The sequence below is a fragment of the Aquarana catesbeiana genome, linkage group LG01 (genome assembly GCF_042186555.1).
Source record: "Aquarana catesbeiana isolate 2022-GZ linkage group LG01, ASM4218655v1, whole genome shotgun sequence".
Taxonomy (NCBI): Eukaryota; Metazoa; Chordata; class Amphibia; order Anura; family Ranidae; genus Aquarana; species Aquarana catesbeiana.
In genome coordinates this window covers 108356133-108373041 of record NC_133324.1, presented here as the reverse complement: position 1 = coordinate 108373041, position 16909 = coordinate 108356133, and the positions used below count along the sequence as shown (strand labels likewise).

Below are 16909 nucleotides of genomic sequence, written 5' to 3'. Positions count from 1 at the left end.
AACCTTCTGCCTCTACAACCACTTTAAAGTGGTTATTAAGCCACTGTCATATCTACATATAATCCTCTTTTCCTAATGCTACGTGTCACAGTGTCTGTGTTTTATAAAGAAAAATGCCCCCCTCGGCGTTCATGTGACCGGCTGGCTCTCTCCTCTCTCCATCTGGCAGCTGCAGTGGGCGGGGCTGAGGATCCCCTGCTGTTGTCAGTCAAGACTAGGGGAGGAGGGAGCCGGCCGGACACGTGAGCATCAGGTACTTTTTTTATAAAACACAGACACTGTGACGCATAGCATTAGGGAGCAAAGAGGTTTATATTTAGAACCAAGTAATTTCAGCAGCAGGAGGGGAGGGGGCAGGCACTGGTAAGAGCTGACAGGCAGGGAGGGAGGAGAAAGAGGAGGACAGGGGAGAGAACAAAGGATGGCTGCGGATGACGGAGGCACATAAACTGATCACGGTGTCAGGGCTCAGCAGCCATGATATACCATGGTCAATTTACAGGAGGGGAGAAAAAAATTTCAGGTGATACAGGGGGCCAAATTACACAGCACAAGCACTGTGCTGTATAACATGCTTTAAGGAACAGGATATATATATTTTTTTTAGGGTAACAAACACTTTACGTTCCCGAAGATTCAGCACCCATGTCACTGGATTTTAACTAGGAGGATATCTGCTTTTAAATGCATTTGATTACATTTTAAATTAATGTTGTAAATAACTCTCCCTTTAATACAGTTGAAATATGATACGTACATGCTTTTCTCTACAGATCTGAATTTGCTGGATTGGAGTTCAGAAAATCTTGTTGCCATAGGGTTAAAATCAGTGACATATATCTGGAATGGAGAAAGCAATATTGTGACACAATCATTACATTTAGATTCACCTTCCACATATGTTTCTTCAGTATCATGGATGAGTGGTGGGACATGTCTGGCCATTGGGACCAGCGATGGGGAAGTTCAGGTACAGTTTTGTACGTTGGCCTTATTTATAAGAATTCATAGTTGTCTAGTAAATCAATTAATATGTTATTCTTTTATAGTTGTGGGATATAGAGACCCAGAAAAGGCTCAGAAATATGCTGGGACATATGTCTGTAGTTGGAGCTCTGAGCTGGAATCAGCATATCCTCAGCAGGTGAGAAATAAAAGAAAATAGCATAATGTACTAGCAAATATTTTCTGTTTTTACATATTTGTCTCAGATAATGATCAGTGTGGGAACCTATTAGTCTTGAAGTACATTGCAAGCACAGAACAGAGTTAGCATGCTAGAGATTTACTATGAAATTAGAGTACGGTTTATACCTTCCCTTCTGTGTTTAAAAGAAAAACTAAAAAAAGGTACCTTCATAATAACATTTCACTCTGTTTTATGCATGTATTTCAAAGGGGTTTTCCAGTGTAATGCCTCGTACACACGATCGGACTTTCCGCCAACAAAACCGTGGAATTTTGTCCGAAGGGCGTTGGCTCAAACTTGTCTTGCAGACACACGGTCACACAAATGTTGGCCAACAATTATGAACCTAGTGACGTACTAGACGTACTACGTGGTTTTTCAGCACTTTAGCGCCACCCTTTGGGCTACTTCTGCTAATTTTGTTTTAGTAGAAGTTTGTGTGTTGATTTGCGTTTTTCTTTTCGCGCTTCTCATTTAGCGCTTTTCAGTTTGTTTCTGAATGGCCGTTCGTCAACCAGACATGTTGCGGAATCGGAGGAGATAACATGTTATTCATTATTGGCCTTGGAGTTATTGCTTTGACATTATTTTTTTGGTTGAATAATGATTTGATTTGGTATATTTTCTATATTTTTGGTTGCATAGAATGCATTTTGGTTAAGTTTTATTGGCAGATAGCATGTCTATTTTTTTTTTTTTTTTTTAATGCACAATAAAAAAATTGTGTAGGATAATACTTGGCTATGTGTTTTACTTCAAATGACAGTTTGGGAGTAGGCAGTTACATTTTAAAAAATACAGTGTAAAATTAACAAGGGACACCAACATAGTTGTATCTTTGTTCTTAAAAACTACGGGATAATGGTGTTGTGGTAACTTGCCCAAATAAAAAAAAAAAAACATAATAATATTATTCTTGACATCACTAGAAAATAAAAGCATTTGTAAATTTGTTTGCAATAACTCCATCAGTATCACCAGCAAAGCAGCTTCATTATTATCCCATTAAAGAAGAAGAGAATTGTGTGCTGCATTTGGAGATTTCATAATTGCCAAGTCACGAATGTTAATTCTCCATTACAAACGCTAGTTTAGAAGACCGACCGCTTCTGCTTCTGAGCATGCGTGTTTGTATTTTGGACTTTTGTCCGACGGACTTGTGTACACACGATCGGAAAATTCGACAACAGACATTTGTTGGTGGAAAATTTGAAGACATGCCAGCCAACATTTGTTGGCGGAAAGTCCGACAACAATTGTCCGATGGAGCATACACACGGTTGGATTTTCCTCCAACAGCCTGACAGCCAACATTTCCCGGCGGAAAATCCAATCGTGTGTACGAGGCTTTAGAGAGAAAATAGGAAACCTTTCCATAGCTCATGCTGGTGATCAGCAGGGCCTCTTTTCCCAATATCCATGTAATCGGTTTTTGAATTGCAATCTGGAGCCCTAAGGCTGTCAAAGGTTGGAGTGTCTTGTCCTTCTTTGATGTAGCACTTATTATCAGAAACTCTTACTGCCAGGAAACTAGCATTTTGAGAAGGAATTAATCAAAGCCAGCCTCTATAGTAGTTCCTTTATGACAGGTTTCCTGTTAATATGTAATTATGGTCAGGCATATAAAATAAGAATTATAAAGCTTATATCAGTTGAAAACATGTTATTTGTGCTTTATCGTTAATTATAATCCAGTGGCTCCAGGCTTGGGCATATACACCACCATGATGTTCGTGTGGCACAACATAAAATGGGAACACTGCGTCACCAACAAGGCATTTGCAGTTTAAAGTGGTCACCATCAGAAAAGCACTTGGCCAGTGGATCAAGCGATGGTCACCTAAATATCTGGCCATATGATCCAGGATCAATCAAGCTAAACACTCCTCTACAGAACATCCTGCACCCCACTGCCGTAAAGGTGAGCTTGAGATACATTCGTGTTATCAGTTCACCAAGTAGGCCATAATAAAGAACTATGATATAGGACTGAATTAAGACCTGGGATTTAAAAAAAAATCCCAGACAGTGCAATTTGTTTTATGAATATATCCATTTCTGTAACAATACTAAACTGCCCACAGTGGTAGGATGGAGCAGTTCCTGAGTGTGCGCAATTTTAAAGCGTGATATGTTAGGTGTCTAGTTACTCCTAACATCATCTTTCACATTATACAAAAAAATTGGACTAACTTTATTGTTTAGTTTTATTTTTTTAATTAATTGAAGTGTATTTTTCCCCCCAAAAAATTGAGTTGAAAGACTGCTGCGCAAAAACAGTGTGACATAAAATATTGCAACAACCAACATTTTATTCTCTAGGGCAGGGGGTCTCCAAACGATGGCTCTCCAGTGGTTCAGGAACTACTATTTCCATCATGCCTAGTTATATCTGTGAATGTCAGAGTTTTACAATGCCTCATGGGATGTGTAGTTCCACAACAGCTGGAGAGGGCCATAATTTGGAGATCCCTGCTCTAGGGTCTCTGCTAAATAAATATATATGTTTGGGGGTTCTAAGTAATTTTCTAGCAAACAATACTGATTTAAACAACAAATGTCAGAAATAGGCCTGGTCTTGAAGTGATTAAAACACATCCCCCTAGCACACGGGTGTCAAACTGGAGGAGGACCAGAGGAGGGCTGGAGGGCTGGAGCTCTCCTGCAGCTGCAGGAGAGGTGTGAGGTCCACATGAAATGGCCTGGAGGGCCGGCTTCGGCCCACGGGCCTTGTGTTTGACACCTGTGCCCTAGCATATCTAGTAATGACCATTCTGAGTAAAGGCAGGAGATTCAGGTAGCATTTACTTCCTGAAATCCATCTGCCCTTAGCTCAGGATGCAGGCAGGAGGATGTGCTAAGCTGAGAACCCCCCTCCCCTGCAGATGAAAGCAAAAATTGTCAAATGAAGACTCCTAGGATATATGACATCGTTTGCCTAGGCCAGAAACCCGGAAGCAACTGAAGAAAGCTAAAAAAAAAGTGCAAAACAAGGAAATATAATGTACCTTCTTATGAATTCACTAATGCTAGCAGCATAACTATTAAACCTTGTTAAGGTTGATTGAGTTTAGTTCTGCTTTAAAATGCAGTTCATGGTTTTGCCTGTCTAGTACTGCACAACCTTTCCTCAAAATCTTTCTAGTTGTACAACAAAGTTCCCTGTCCTGAATGCCATTTACTTTCTTGTTCAAATCATTTATTGGCATAGAAGAATCAGAGAGGTAACATACAGATAATGGAACCAATGTGAGACATAAAAGAACATGTAACAGTACATGGTACAGTGTACATTAGGTGTGTGAACAGAACAAATCTGGGGGTGTAACAGATCACACAAACGGTGTGCACCCCATAATGTTAGAAGTAAACAGGCAAAAGCTAGGGAAAGTGTTGCTTAAGCCCCTAAATATGCTACTGGGGGTCCAAAGTTATTAGGTTTCCAGGGTTCAGAGAGACCGAGGAGCAAAATATACTGAGGTACCTCTTAGACGTAGAGTGGACGAGTCTACACCCAGTAGTAATGTCCCTTAACAACCTATCCATGATAGCAGTAGGGCAGAAAGAGCAGAAAAGGCAGAGAGAGTGGAATAGAGTGAGAGTATCAAGAAGAGAGGAGGGAAGGAGGAAGAAGCCTGGAGTGCCAGCCCATGGACATTTCTGTAGGCAGGCCAAATTGTGTGGGAGGGAAAAGCACTAGGAAAGGTCAAGGCAGCAAGAGGGTTTCATCAAATGGGGGGGGGGGGGGGGGGGATTGAAGAACTGAATTTACTTTACTATTAAGTCTTCCTGCAATTCCATAAACCAGTTGATGGATCTTACATAAAAGTCAAATATTAACACAAAATGAGGCTCCAGTCTCAACTTTAATATTAATGAACTGCTCAATATTGAGACCAGTATTATCTTTGTCAGGCAATGAATTGGTGTCCTTGGCTCTCAGACACTCTTGCTGTTGGAGGTGGAATGCGGGATGGACAAATACGCATCTGGGACACAAGTAGTGGGAAAAACACCAATTCAATAAATACAAATTCACAGGTAAGCCACAAAATGTTTCAGTGTGTATAAATCAATGGATATATTGCACCCTGTCGGGGCCTCACATAAAAACCCGAATCCCTCCAAAAAGAGCACACTACCATTGTTTATTCGCTGAGATAAGAAAAAAGGAAGCAAAACAATTGTCTATTTGAAAAATATAGATGAGGACAAGAATAAAGCTAAAGAAATGTATTTCACCAGACAATGCTTGGGTTCCAGACCAGATAAATAGGCCAGAAGGCCAACATAGCGCCTTAGGCTGGCATTACCCAGGGCAATCTGCATAAAAAATTATGGAATACCCTCTCCTCCAGAATAACACATTCTCATCAAGGCCTTTTAATATTGACCTAACTCCTCCCAAGAGCCAACCCACTGCTTGCACCAGAGTTAAATTGATTGTAACGTCTCTCTTTTGAAAAAAAATAACAATCAGGTCATACTTACTTGCTCTGTTGCAGTGGATTTGTACAGAGCAGCCCTGATCCTCCTCTTCTTGGGTCCCTCTTCTTTGCTTGTGGCCCCTCCCTCCTGTTGAGTGCCTCCCACAGCAAGCAGCTTGCAATGGGGGCACCCGAGCCGAGCCATAGCTCTGTGTGTCCATTCAGACTCGGAGCCGCCACCCGGCCCTGTCCCCTCTCTCTCCAATCACGCCTGATCATGATGTAAACAGGAAGAGACGTTGATCGGCTTTTCCTCAGTTGCGTCTGACAGACGCGAGTAGAGGAGAGCCAATTGGCTGCTCTCCTGTCACGGGGTGGTCTATGCTGATTGTTTATCAGCACAGCCCCCCTCTCGGATGCCCGCCCAGGACCACCAGGATGCTGCCACTACCACCAGGGATGGCCACCACACTGGGCCACCAGGTATGCCACCCTAGACCACCAGGGAAATTCCAATCAGTGCCCAGGCAGCTGCCAATCAGTACCCAGGCAGCTGCCAATCAGTGCCAATGTAAAATGCCTGCCAGTGCCACCAGTGATGCCCATTAGTTAAATCTATCAGTGCCAGCCATCAGTGCCCATTAATGCCCATCAGTGCCACCTATCAATGCCCAGCAGTGCCATCTATCAGTGCCACCCATAAGTACCCATCAATGCAGCCTTTCAGTGCCCATCAGTGTCGCCTATCAGTGCCAATCAGTGCCCACCAGTGCCACCTATGAGTGCCCATCAGTGCCACCTATCAATGCCCATCAGTGCCGCATATCAGTGCCACCTATCAGTGCCGCCTATCAGTGCCCATCAGTGCCACCTCATCGTTGTTGCCTCATCAGTGCCCATCAGTGCAGCTTATCAGTGCCCATCAGTGAAGGAGAAAACTTACATATTTACAAAATTTTATAACAAAAACAAAGAAAAACATTTTTTTTTTTTCAAAATTTTCGGTCTTTTTTAAATTCGTTTAGCATAAAATTTGATCAAATACCACCAAAAGAAAGCTCTATTTGTGGGAACAAAATGATAAAAACTTAGTTTGGGTACAGTGTAGCATGACCGCGCAACTGTCACTTAAAAAGTGACAGCACTGAAAGCTAAAAATTGGCCTGGGCAGGAAGGTGCGAAAGTGCCCGGTATTGAAGTGGTTAAGCTTGGTCTCAGAAGCAAATCTAGTGCAGTACAGTATGCTTTCAGGCGGCTCTACATTTCTTTTAATCACTTCTGAGTTGCTTAATTTTTCCCTTGAATTGCTCAGGCACTTGTTGGGAGTTGTTTCTGATGTATTAGGAGCTGTTTTGAGTTTTTAGTAGCTGCTTCTGGATTATTTCAATTTGCCTCATATTGATTGCGCATTCATACGTAGCACTACCCCCGCAGGGTCTGCTGGTATCTGGTTCCCCTACACCTGCACAGCCAGGCAACATGCATTCTCTGCTTTCATCCAGACACAAGGAGTCAGTCCCTTGGCTTAGGTTTTGATGTTTTATTAGGGGTAACAACTTATATGGGGTGAAGGGATTTATTGGCTGCCCAACTTGATGCAAAGAACAACAAAAAGAGGACAATTTTCCTCTTCTGTACACAAAGATGCTGAACTGCTTTCTTCCTTTCCTCAGACCATAGTAGATTAATAGCAAAAGTCCATTACAGACTAGGAGCTCTCAGCCCCTCTTGGAAATAGCACAAAAAGATGAAGCAAACTGCTTGCAGGAGTGTATCCTCTCCTAATGTAGAACTGCTCCCAGCTACACTTGCTTGCAGGCACTACCAACCCTCCTGGCTGGTCTGAAAACCTCCCAGGGCAAGGATAAAAGGGTTAAGTACAATGCTGCCCTTTAGAAAGCTTTCTCTCCCCTTGAAAATCCCTGGGTGTGCTGATGTATTCACCTTTTCTTCTTTGCTCCCACTGCTCTCAGGCAAGATTCCAAATCAAACCGCTCTGCTGAATGGATCCTCCTGAGATAACCAGACCCCTCCTAGGCCACCGACAGCCTCCTCAGCACTCCATCTTCCATCTGACTCTCCTGCTAGCCTGACTCATCCATATTTAAGGGATTACCTAGCCACCCTGACAGAACAGTATGCCTGGGGATTGGCTAGATTCCCTTAAGTATGCAGATCATCCCTCCTGGCCTCCACCCAGTAACATCTAGAAGTTTCTCCAAACTTCTAGAATAAGGGGGAGGCACCAGAGACCTGCCTGTATGAGTCATCCAGCCTGACCTGCAATAAACCCTGACCCAGACTCCACACTTACACATACCATGAGTCAAACAAGTCAAATAAATTTGTCTGTACTTCACTGCTAGCACACCCGAGGGTGCTACACTTAGTAGCTGGTATGCTGAAAAAAGGGTATTGAATGCCCATGTACATGAGCCCTAAATATTATCAAGTGCTTCTTTGTGTAGGTCAGTTGTAAAGTTAGCATTAACATATGAAAATATCATTACATATATATTTTCAAAATGTTTTGACTTTTCTTTCACAAGATCTGTTCCATTCTTTGGCTGCCTAAAACAAGAGAGTTGGCCACCAGTCATGGGACACCGAGAAACCAGGTGACTGTCTGGAAGTATCCAACTTTACTAAAAAGGACAGATATATATGGTGAGTCTTTATTCTTTAGTAAATTGCATGAATGTAAGGAAAGTATTTTGAAAAGAAATGTATTATTTATTTAACATATCTTTATTGATATTTTATTGCACGTTACAGTTTTGTGAAGGTTTTAAATGTATACTGTATATATTTTTTACTGACACTAATGTTAGTAATAGGATAAGGCCTTTAACCTCCCTGGCGGTATGATTCTTTCTGATTTTAGGTGCTGAAAGCGGTACAATTATTTTGCATGGAAATTTGGAGTTTTATATTGTAGGCCTGTAATTCTTAACAATAACACACTTAAATCTGTCCAAACAAGAGTCTAGTAGATATCCCGGGTATGATAAAGTTTGAAATACAAAAACATAAATTATAATATAATAAAAAAAAAATAATAATTAAAAAAAATAAAAATAAATAGTAATAAAATAAATTTCCACACGATTCACTATCGCTCAATTCTGCAAGTGTTCTAATTTACTATCGCTGTTTTCTAGCTGGTCTAAAGCCATTTTTGACGTAAAGGGACACTTTTTGGTTGCTATGGACAATCTCCAGTTTCCAGGCAGAAAGAACAGTATATGCAATATAAAACTGCATGCAGGGCATGGGCCAGAGCACTGGGGACAAATGGGATGTGAAATGATTTCATACAGTACTGTAATATGTAAGATTACAGTACTGTATGTGTTATGCTTTTTACATTTTTTTTTAATTTGCCGCCAGGCTCCGCCCCCGTGCGTCGCGACGCTCGCAGGGAACGGAGCCTGGCACAGAGAGGCTTCGGAACAGGACACAGCCCGCGGACACTGCGGGGGACATCGCAGGATCCCGGGGACAAGGTAAGTAAGGAGGCACCAGGATCCTGCGATGTAATCCCGAGTGTGGCTCGGGGTTACCGCTAATGGTCCTGAATTTTAACCCCGAGCCACACTCGGGAATACCGCCAGGGAGGTTAAAGTGATACTAAACTCACAACAGTAAAATCTGTCTGTATATGCAGTAAAGCATGCTTGTTATTCTCATTGTATAACCTAAGGGGTTAATTCTATGCATTGTGTAAAAAGGTTGTTTGATCCTGTCTTCTCTGATGCTCCCCTTCTTCTACTGTCCCCAATCCATCTCCTGAAAGTTCAGAGCCTTTGGAGGTACTCTGCACATGCTCAGTTTGGTGTGTATTTCTAGAGAGTTCTCTTCTTGGGAGGGTGCATGTGATTGGCACAGGGCCAATCAGCACCTCATAGGACAGTGAAAGGAGAATAAAAACTCCTCCTACAAGCTTTATCCAGACACTGAAAGAAGTCACAAGACTGCTATATACTGCTGATGAGAAAAGGTATTTAGCAGTTTATATTTACTAAAATAATTGCATTTCCATGTTCTGTGTACTGTGGGAGACCAGATATAGTGAATGCAGGGTCCTGGGTTTAGTATCACTAAGGGCAACACCATTCCCTAGCTTCATTTAATTTTAGAATGAGCAATATTGTTATATCATACACTATATTGTCAAAAGTACATTCCCATAGACACACTCCTAAAACATGTGGTCAGCCTTCCCAGAAGAGATGAAGCTGTTATAGCTGCAAAGGGTGGGCCAACTCAGTATTGAACCCTACGAAGTAAGACTGGGATGCCATTAAAGTCGACGTGCGTTTAAAGGCAATACATTTGAAAATATAGTTTATCTTGTGTTGTAGCACTCATGGTATGTAAGATTTATGATAAAGCAATAGTGGACAAGACATCAGAGTAAAGACAATGTAGTTCAGTAAAGGTACATGTGTTAAAAACATATAAGAAGTACCATAAATGTATCTTCTAACATCTGGTTCACTTGACCATATAACTCTGTTTCCTATTTTAATAGATGGAACCTAGAAAAAGGGATCACTGCATAGTCGCATGACACTGGGAGGAGGTTTGCTCTGAAAAACACTTAATTGAAAAGCACATGGAAATACTATATGGGCGGAGGTACTTTTATGGGAGGAGGTAGAGGTGGAGAGGTATTGATGTCAAAAGAGGTGTTCATCCTGAATAGATGGCCAGAAATTATATAATTGTCACCTTATTATGACAGTTCCATCACCACAGTCCATAGGAGCTGTTACAAAGTCTAGGATCAAGAATTTGTGCCCTATACATCAAGAATGTTGTTTACAGAGCAATATTGTAAAGCATACAGTGCAAAAACATGTCATGATAAGAGTGGAGAAGCTGCTATTGATGTCTTGCTTTGAGGGTGCATGTTACAGAATGTGTACCTTTTTCAGCACAATTTCGGGAAACACTGACTTACAACAAGCGCATATATCACCTGTCAAGACATAGACAACATATACAGTATATACAATATATATATATATATATATATATATATATATATATATATATATATATATATATATATATATATATATATATATACAGTGCCTTGCAAAAGTATTCACACCCCTTGGCATTTTTCATGTTTTGTTGCCTCACAACCTGGAATTAACATGGACTGTTCGAGGATTTGCATCATTTAATTTACAGAACATGCCCACAACTTTGAAGCTGACAAACTACAGAGAAAGTCAATGTCCATAACTATTCACCCCCCTAAAGTCAATACTTTGTAGAGCCACCTTTTGCGGCTATCACAGCTCCAAGTCACTTTGGATATATCTCTTTGAGCTTGCCACATCTTACCATTGGGATTTTTGCCCATTCCTCCTTGCAAAACTGCTCCAGCTCCTTCAAGTTGGATGGTTTGCGCTTGTGAACAGCAAACTTTAAGTCTGACCACAGATTTTCTATTGGATTGAGGTCTGGGCTTTGACTAGGCCATTCCAACACATTTACATGTTTCCCCTTAAACCACTCAAGTGTTGCTTTAGCAGTGTGTTTGGGGTCATTGTCCTGCTGGAAGGTGAACCTCCATCCTAGCCTAAAATCACACACAGAGTGCTACAGATTTTGCTCAAGAATATCCCTGTATTTAGCACCATCCACTCAACTCTGACCAGTTTCCCAGTCCTGACTGCTGAAAAACATCCCCACAGCATGATGCTGCCACCACCATGTTTCACTGTGAGGATGGTGTTCTTTGGGTGATGTGATGTGTTGGATTTGCGCCAGACATAGCTTTTTCTTTGATGGCCAAAAAGTTCAATTTTAGTCTCATCAGACCAGAGCACCTTCCTCCATACATTTTGGGAGTCTCCCACATGCCTTTTTGCAAACTCAAAATGTGGCATTTTGTTTTTTGCTGAAAGTAATGGCTTTCTTCTGGCCACTCTGCCATAAAGCCCAACTCTATGAAGCGTACAGGTTATTGTTGTCCTATGTACAGATACTCCAGTCTCTGCTGTAGAACTCTGCAGCTCCTCCAGGGTTATCTTAGGTCTCTGTGCTGCCTCTCTGATGAATGCCCTCCTTGCCCGGTCCGTGAGTTTTGGTGTGCGGCCGTCTCTTGGTAGGTTTGCCATTGTGCCATGTTCTTTCCATTTGGTTATAATAGATTTCATGGTGCTCCTAGGGATCATCAAAGATTTGGATATTTTTTTATAACCTAACCCTAACTTTTACTTCTCAACAACATTGTCCCTTACTTGTTTGGAGAGTTCCTTGGTCTTCATGGCAGTGTTTGGTTAGTGGGGCCTCTTGCTTAGGTGTTGCAGCCCCTGGGGCCTTTCAAAAAGGTGTGTATATGTAATGACAGATCATGTGACACTTAGATTGCACACAGGTGGACATCATTTCACTAATTATGTGACTTCTGAAGGTAATTGGTTGCACCAGAGCTTTTTATGGGCTTCATAACAAAGGGGGTGAATACATTCACACATGCCAATTATCGTTTTTTTATTTCTGAAAAATAGTTTTATGTATATATTTTTCTAATTTTACTTCACCAACATAGACTATTGTGTTCTGATCCATCACATATACAGGTAATTCAGATTAAAAAAACATTGAACTAAAGGCTGTAATGTAACAAAATAGGAAAAAAGCCAAGCCAGTTGTCAGGACATAAATATGTGTATATGAGCTGCCAAGGCAACCCTTAAATGGCAGCTCCCATATTCCTATCCTGACAAGTCCCTTTAAAGTGTTAGTTCGCCATTACAAGAAAAATGTGAATTAACACAAGACACCCTCCACACCCCCACCGGTCTCTGTTGTTCTTACATCCAGGGTTGCCGAACTGTCAGCACCCCCACAGCCACTCCAACAATCCAGGGATTTCCCCTTCTCAACCTCAGTGCTTCCAGAACAAACCAGGTATATGACCAATTAGAATTTATCTGGCCTGTCCTGGAAGTGCTGATAGAGAATTAACACTTTAAAGCAGAACTCCAGCTTGGCACAGTGTAATTATCAATATCTTAGATCTGGAGGGCTGTTGAGGTTGCTGTAAACCACTGTAGTAGCCCATGCTACATACAGTCATAGCCTTCTCCTCTACACACTGAACACAGGGGAATGCTTGTGCGACACCACCGCCATTTACGGGGCGCCTTGGGTTTTTTTATCCAGTAAATATAAGGCATTCTCTGATTGGATGGAGGTAGTTTGTGATGTCATCTGTTTCCTCTCCACCTTATCCAATCAGAGAACATCTTGTATTCACTGAAAAAATAGAAGCCATTCTCCAAATGGTAGTGGAGTTGAGCGAGCAACCCCTGTATTCATTGTGCAGAGGGAAAACCATTTGAGCAGAACCCAGTAGATCACAGCTATCACTGTATGTGGCACAGGCTACTACAGTGGTTTTCAGTATCCCCGATGACCTCCCAGATATAAAATATGGATAACTGCATCATGCCAAGCTGGACCAATATAGATTAGCAACAAAGATAATTTGTAGAATTCTGCTTTAAATAAGATTGACCTTATGTCATGATAGGAACACCCCTGCTTTGCTCTTATGGCTGTCTGCTAAGTATTTAGTTTGCTGCAGTTTTGAAGAATTAGAAAAACACAAGGCTCAGCATGTGTAGATGTGTGCTGTTAGTTTATATTTCTTCATCATAGATTTGATCTGGATCATCTGATGTGTTTTTTTATTTTACCTCTACAGATCACAAAGGAAGAGTTTTATACCTCGAATTAAGTCCAGATCAGAAGCGGATCTTTTCTGCAGCTGCAAATGAAACCGCAGTTATATGGAAATACCAAGAATAAAAATAATCATAAAACCAGAATTCCCATAACAAAAATGATTATAGTATGATGACATAGTATTGACTCATGCCTTTCATGCTGACTGAAGAAGCAGTTTGTTTAGTGATAATGATACATGTGGGTGTAAGAGATATTATTTTAAGATAGTTCCTGCTAGTAACAGTGCTGTACTTCTAACTGGCACGATTGTCAGTGCTATTTAGGTCTGCACAAACTGTCTACCACAGAAGGGGTGTAAACCTGCCTGAACTGAGTATCCTTTTGTATTTTCACAGTTCTGGGACATATTTTCTTTTATCTTCAACTGTCATCCGCAGTGGCGCCTGGTGCTTACATTTTTTTTTTGGGGGGGGCGTCACAAGCTAACAACACCGCCCGCGAGAGACGGACAGCGGCGATTCACTGTGAATGTGCCATGAGAATGATGCCTTACCTTATGGAGGTGGGGGAAGGAAGAACCGGGGCCGCTCTGACTGATTTTCCGGCGAGCACACACAGAGACATTCTCCTCCCAGCCACACAGGAACAGGAAGTGCGTCCTGAGACACAATTGGCCAGGGAGTCCAAAGTCCAAAAAGGGACTCCCTGGTCAATAGGGGCTGGGAGGAGAATGAGGAAGACAATAGCGAATTGTCATGGCTCTGCGTCCCGAGCACCACACTTTTTTGAAGCCTTTTGAAGCCTCTTACCCTAATCACGTGCTTCAAAAAAAAAAAAAAAAAAAGGACCCCATTGGAATCCATGCATCTGACGCCCTGCATGTAGATTAGGAGGCCGGACACATGGACGGGGAGGTGGCGCCCTTGCGCCCCTTATGGAGCCGCCGCCACTGGTCATTAGTCTGAGGCAGGGCTTTTTTCTCAGAGAATATGTACAGGAACCCCCCCATTCTGAGTCACCCTTCATTTCTGCTCTCTACTCACCTCTGAGCACCGTCCCTTAGTTCTACCTGTAACCTACCTCCCTGTACCGCCCCTTTTAGAGAATACAGAACCAAGTATCATTTTGAGCTACTAAGCGATTTGCACTGAATTTTTTAATGATAACAAGAAAGACAGAAAAATAGATCCCCTGCAGTGAGCAACAATAAATCTCATCCCAGCAACAGGTTATCACCCGAGCAACAATAGATCCTCCAAACAATAGACTCCCCCCTCCCAGCAACAATGGACCCTGGCAACAAAATACCACCCCGGCAGCAGCAACAGATCTCCCAGCAGCCAGCATCAATAGACCCTCCCAGGTGCCAGCAACATAAGACCCTCCACCAGCAACAATAGACTTCCATGCAAAAATAGATCCCCGCCAGTGACAATAGATCTGATAGCAGCAAGCATCAATAGACCTTCCAGCACACCACAGCAGCACTCCTTGTCATTACATACATTCATTGCTGGAGGTGCCAGAACTGCATTCCCCCACGTTCCTGCTGAAAAAAAGCCCTGGTCTGAGGACTTCTGATCATTCCACCGGAATAGATCGCTGTTCAATTAAACTTCATTCATTTGACATACTTCACTGCTGAATGGGAATATGGGAATACTCATGGAGTTGATTTACCAATATTATCCATATTACAATTGGAATAGTCTACTAATTTCCCACCCTGGTAGATTAGTGCTATGGAAGTCAGTGCAAGTTTTTTGTAACTGTAAATTGTCACAGCCATTTGAATCATGCATTGTACATAGGTAGCATTGGATCAAGTGTGTCAAACTAAGGAGGAAGGAAAATAATTTTGTTTCAAAAGAGGGACAGTATTCAAACGAGGGACTGTTGGGAGTTATGACTGCTTGGAATGAGGAAAAAAATAGGTCACTGCATGACTATCTTGGGGAGCTACAAATCCTTTGGCAGATAATACTCTGTACTTAGCTGTGTGTTTGCCTGAAAGTAACTAAAAACTAAAATCCAGCTTTACATTCAGTAGTACCCACATTTTATTATACCATATCTAACTGGCGAACTACAAAGCTGAAGGGACTTCTTCAAGTCGTTGTAGAGAACACTAAAAACAAAGGTATCACCCTTTGGGACTTTATATGAGGTGTGCACAATAGACAGATGAAATTGACAAATATAAATACAATACAAATATTTATTGCAGAAATAATCACACATAAAAGAGTAGTATAAATAAAGGCAAAGCCGATACAATTTGTACATGGTTAAAGATTGCATTACATTAGAAATACATGAGTATACATAACATCTAAAACATCCAACGCGTTTCGCGAGATGTGACTCGCTCTTCAGGGGTGGATGCATGTAGAATATATCTGGAAATGAATGATCAAAAAGGTAATGCAACACATGAATAAGTGATGGACAAACGGTAATATGGGCCTTACAAAAAAAGAGAAGACCCCATACTCACCAATCGGTGAAGGGAGCTGAGGGAGCAAAGCCAACCAAAAATCCTGACCAAGGAACAACGGGAAGGCAGACTATAATATAATATGATATAATGTGTATATAATAAATTATATAATTAAAATATGTATATACCATATTCACGGTATATATATATATATATATATATACGGTATATACCATATATATGTATATATATATATATATACTGTATATATACGGTATATACCCTGAAAATAGGAGGAAAATCGGAAAATCGCGGGTGCGTGTTATACACCGACAGCGTACCTCAGAGGGGAAGGAGGGGGACAAGTGCCACCGGAAATCACCAAGCCGTCATCTCCTCTCCACTTGGCTCTCACTCGACTCTAAATCGGCTTGCAAATCACACACACAGTCCTGCCTCCGCCACCAGCATTGGACCAGTGTTCTGTCTATCACAGGAGCTGGTCCAATGCCAATGGCGGAGGCGGGACTGTGTATGTGACTGCCAACTTAGAGCCGAGGAAACAGATGGGGGCTCAGTAATTTCATATGAGAGATGGTGAGCTGCATTGATGGGGGGAGATGGGCACAGATCAGGCTGCAGATGGGCACAGAAAAGGCTGCAGATGGGCATAGAACAGGCTGCACTGAAGCTGCAGATGGGCACAGATGAGGCTGCATTGATTCTCACTGACCATTATTTGCTTCAAAGTGGTTTATTTAAAAAAAAAAAGTTTTTTCCTTGAAACTTCCCTCTTAAATTGGGGTGCGTGTTATACGCCGATAAATACGGTAATTATAATCATGTATATAACCTCATATAAAATCCCAAAGGTCGATACCGTTGTTTTTATTGTACTATTAGGGATGGAGGTAGGACACCAGACCTTTCTTTTATTTATTTATTTATTTATTTATATTGTAGAGAACACATCAAACTCTTTCTACTCCTCTGAAAAAGAATCTTTAGATATTTATTGTTCTAAGGACTAAATGTTGTTTCAAGTCGACATATTTTGTTGTAACAGTAAGCTTACTAATTTATATAATACATCACAAAAAAATTCCTGTGCATATATATATATAAATATATATATAT

General features: G+C 41.5%; 1 protein-coding gene across 1 annotated transcript in view; it reads left to right on the top strand.

Moving 5' to 3' along the window:
- CDC20B (cell division cycle 20B) overlaps positions 1-16269 on the top strand; it is a 93151-nt gene extending 76882 nt beyond the window's left edge. Inside the window, exons 7-12 of the mRNA XM_073622761.1 lie at positions 774-970; positions 1050-1144; positions 2885-3110; positions 5105-5230; positions 8166-8283; positions 13349-16269. Of these exons, the coding sequence (XP_073478862.1) occupies positions 774-970; positions 1050-1144; positions 2885-3110; positions 5105-5230; positions 8166-8283; positions 13349-13452 (866 nt within the window). The 3' untranslated portion in view covers positions 13453-16269. The remainder of the gene's footprint in view (positions 1-773; positions 971-1049; positions 1145-2884; positions 3111-5104; positions 5231-8165; positions 8284-13348) is intronic.
- Positions 16270-16909: the final 640 nt, after the last annotated feature.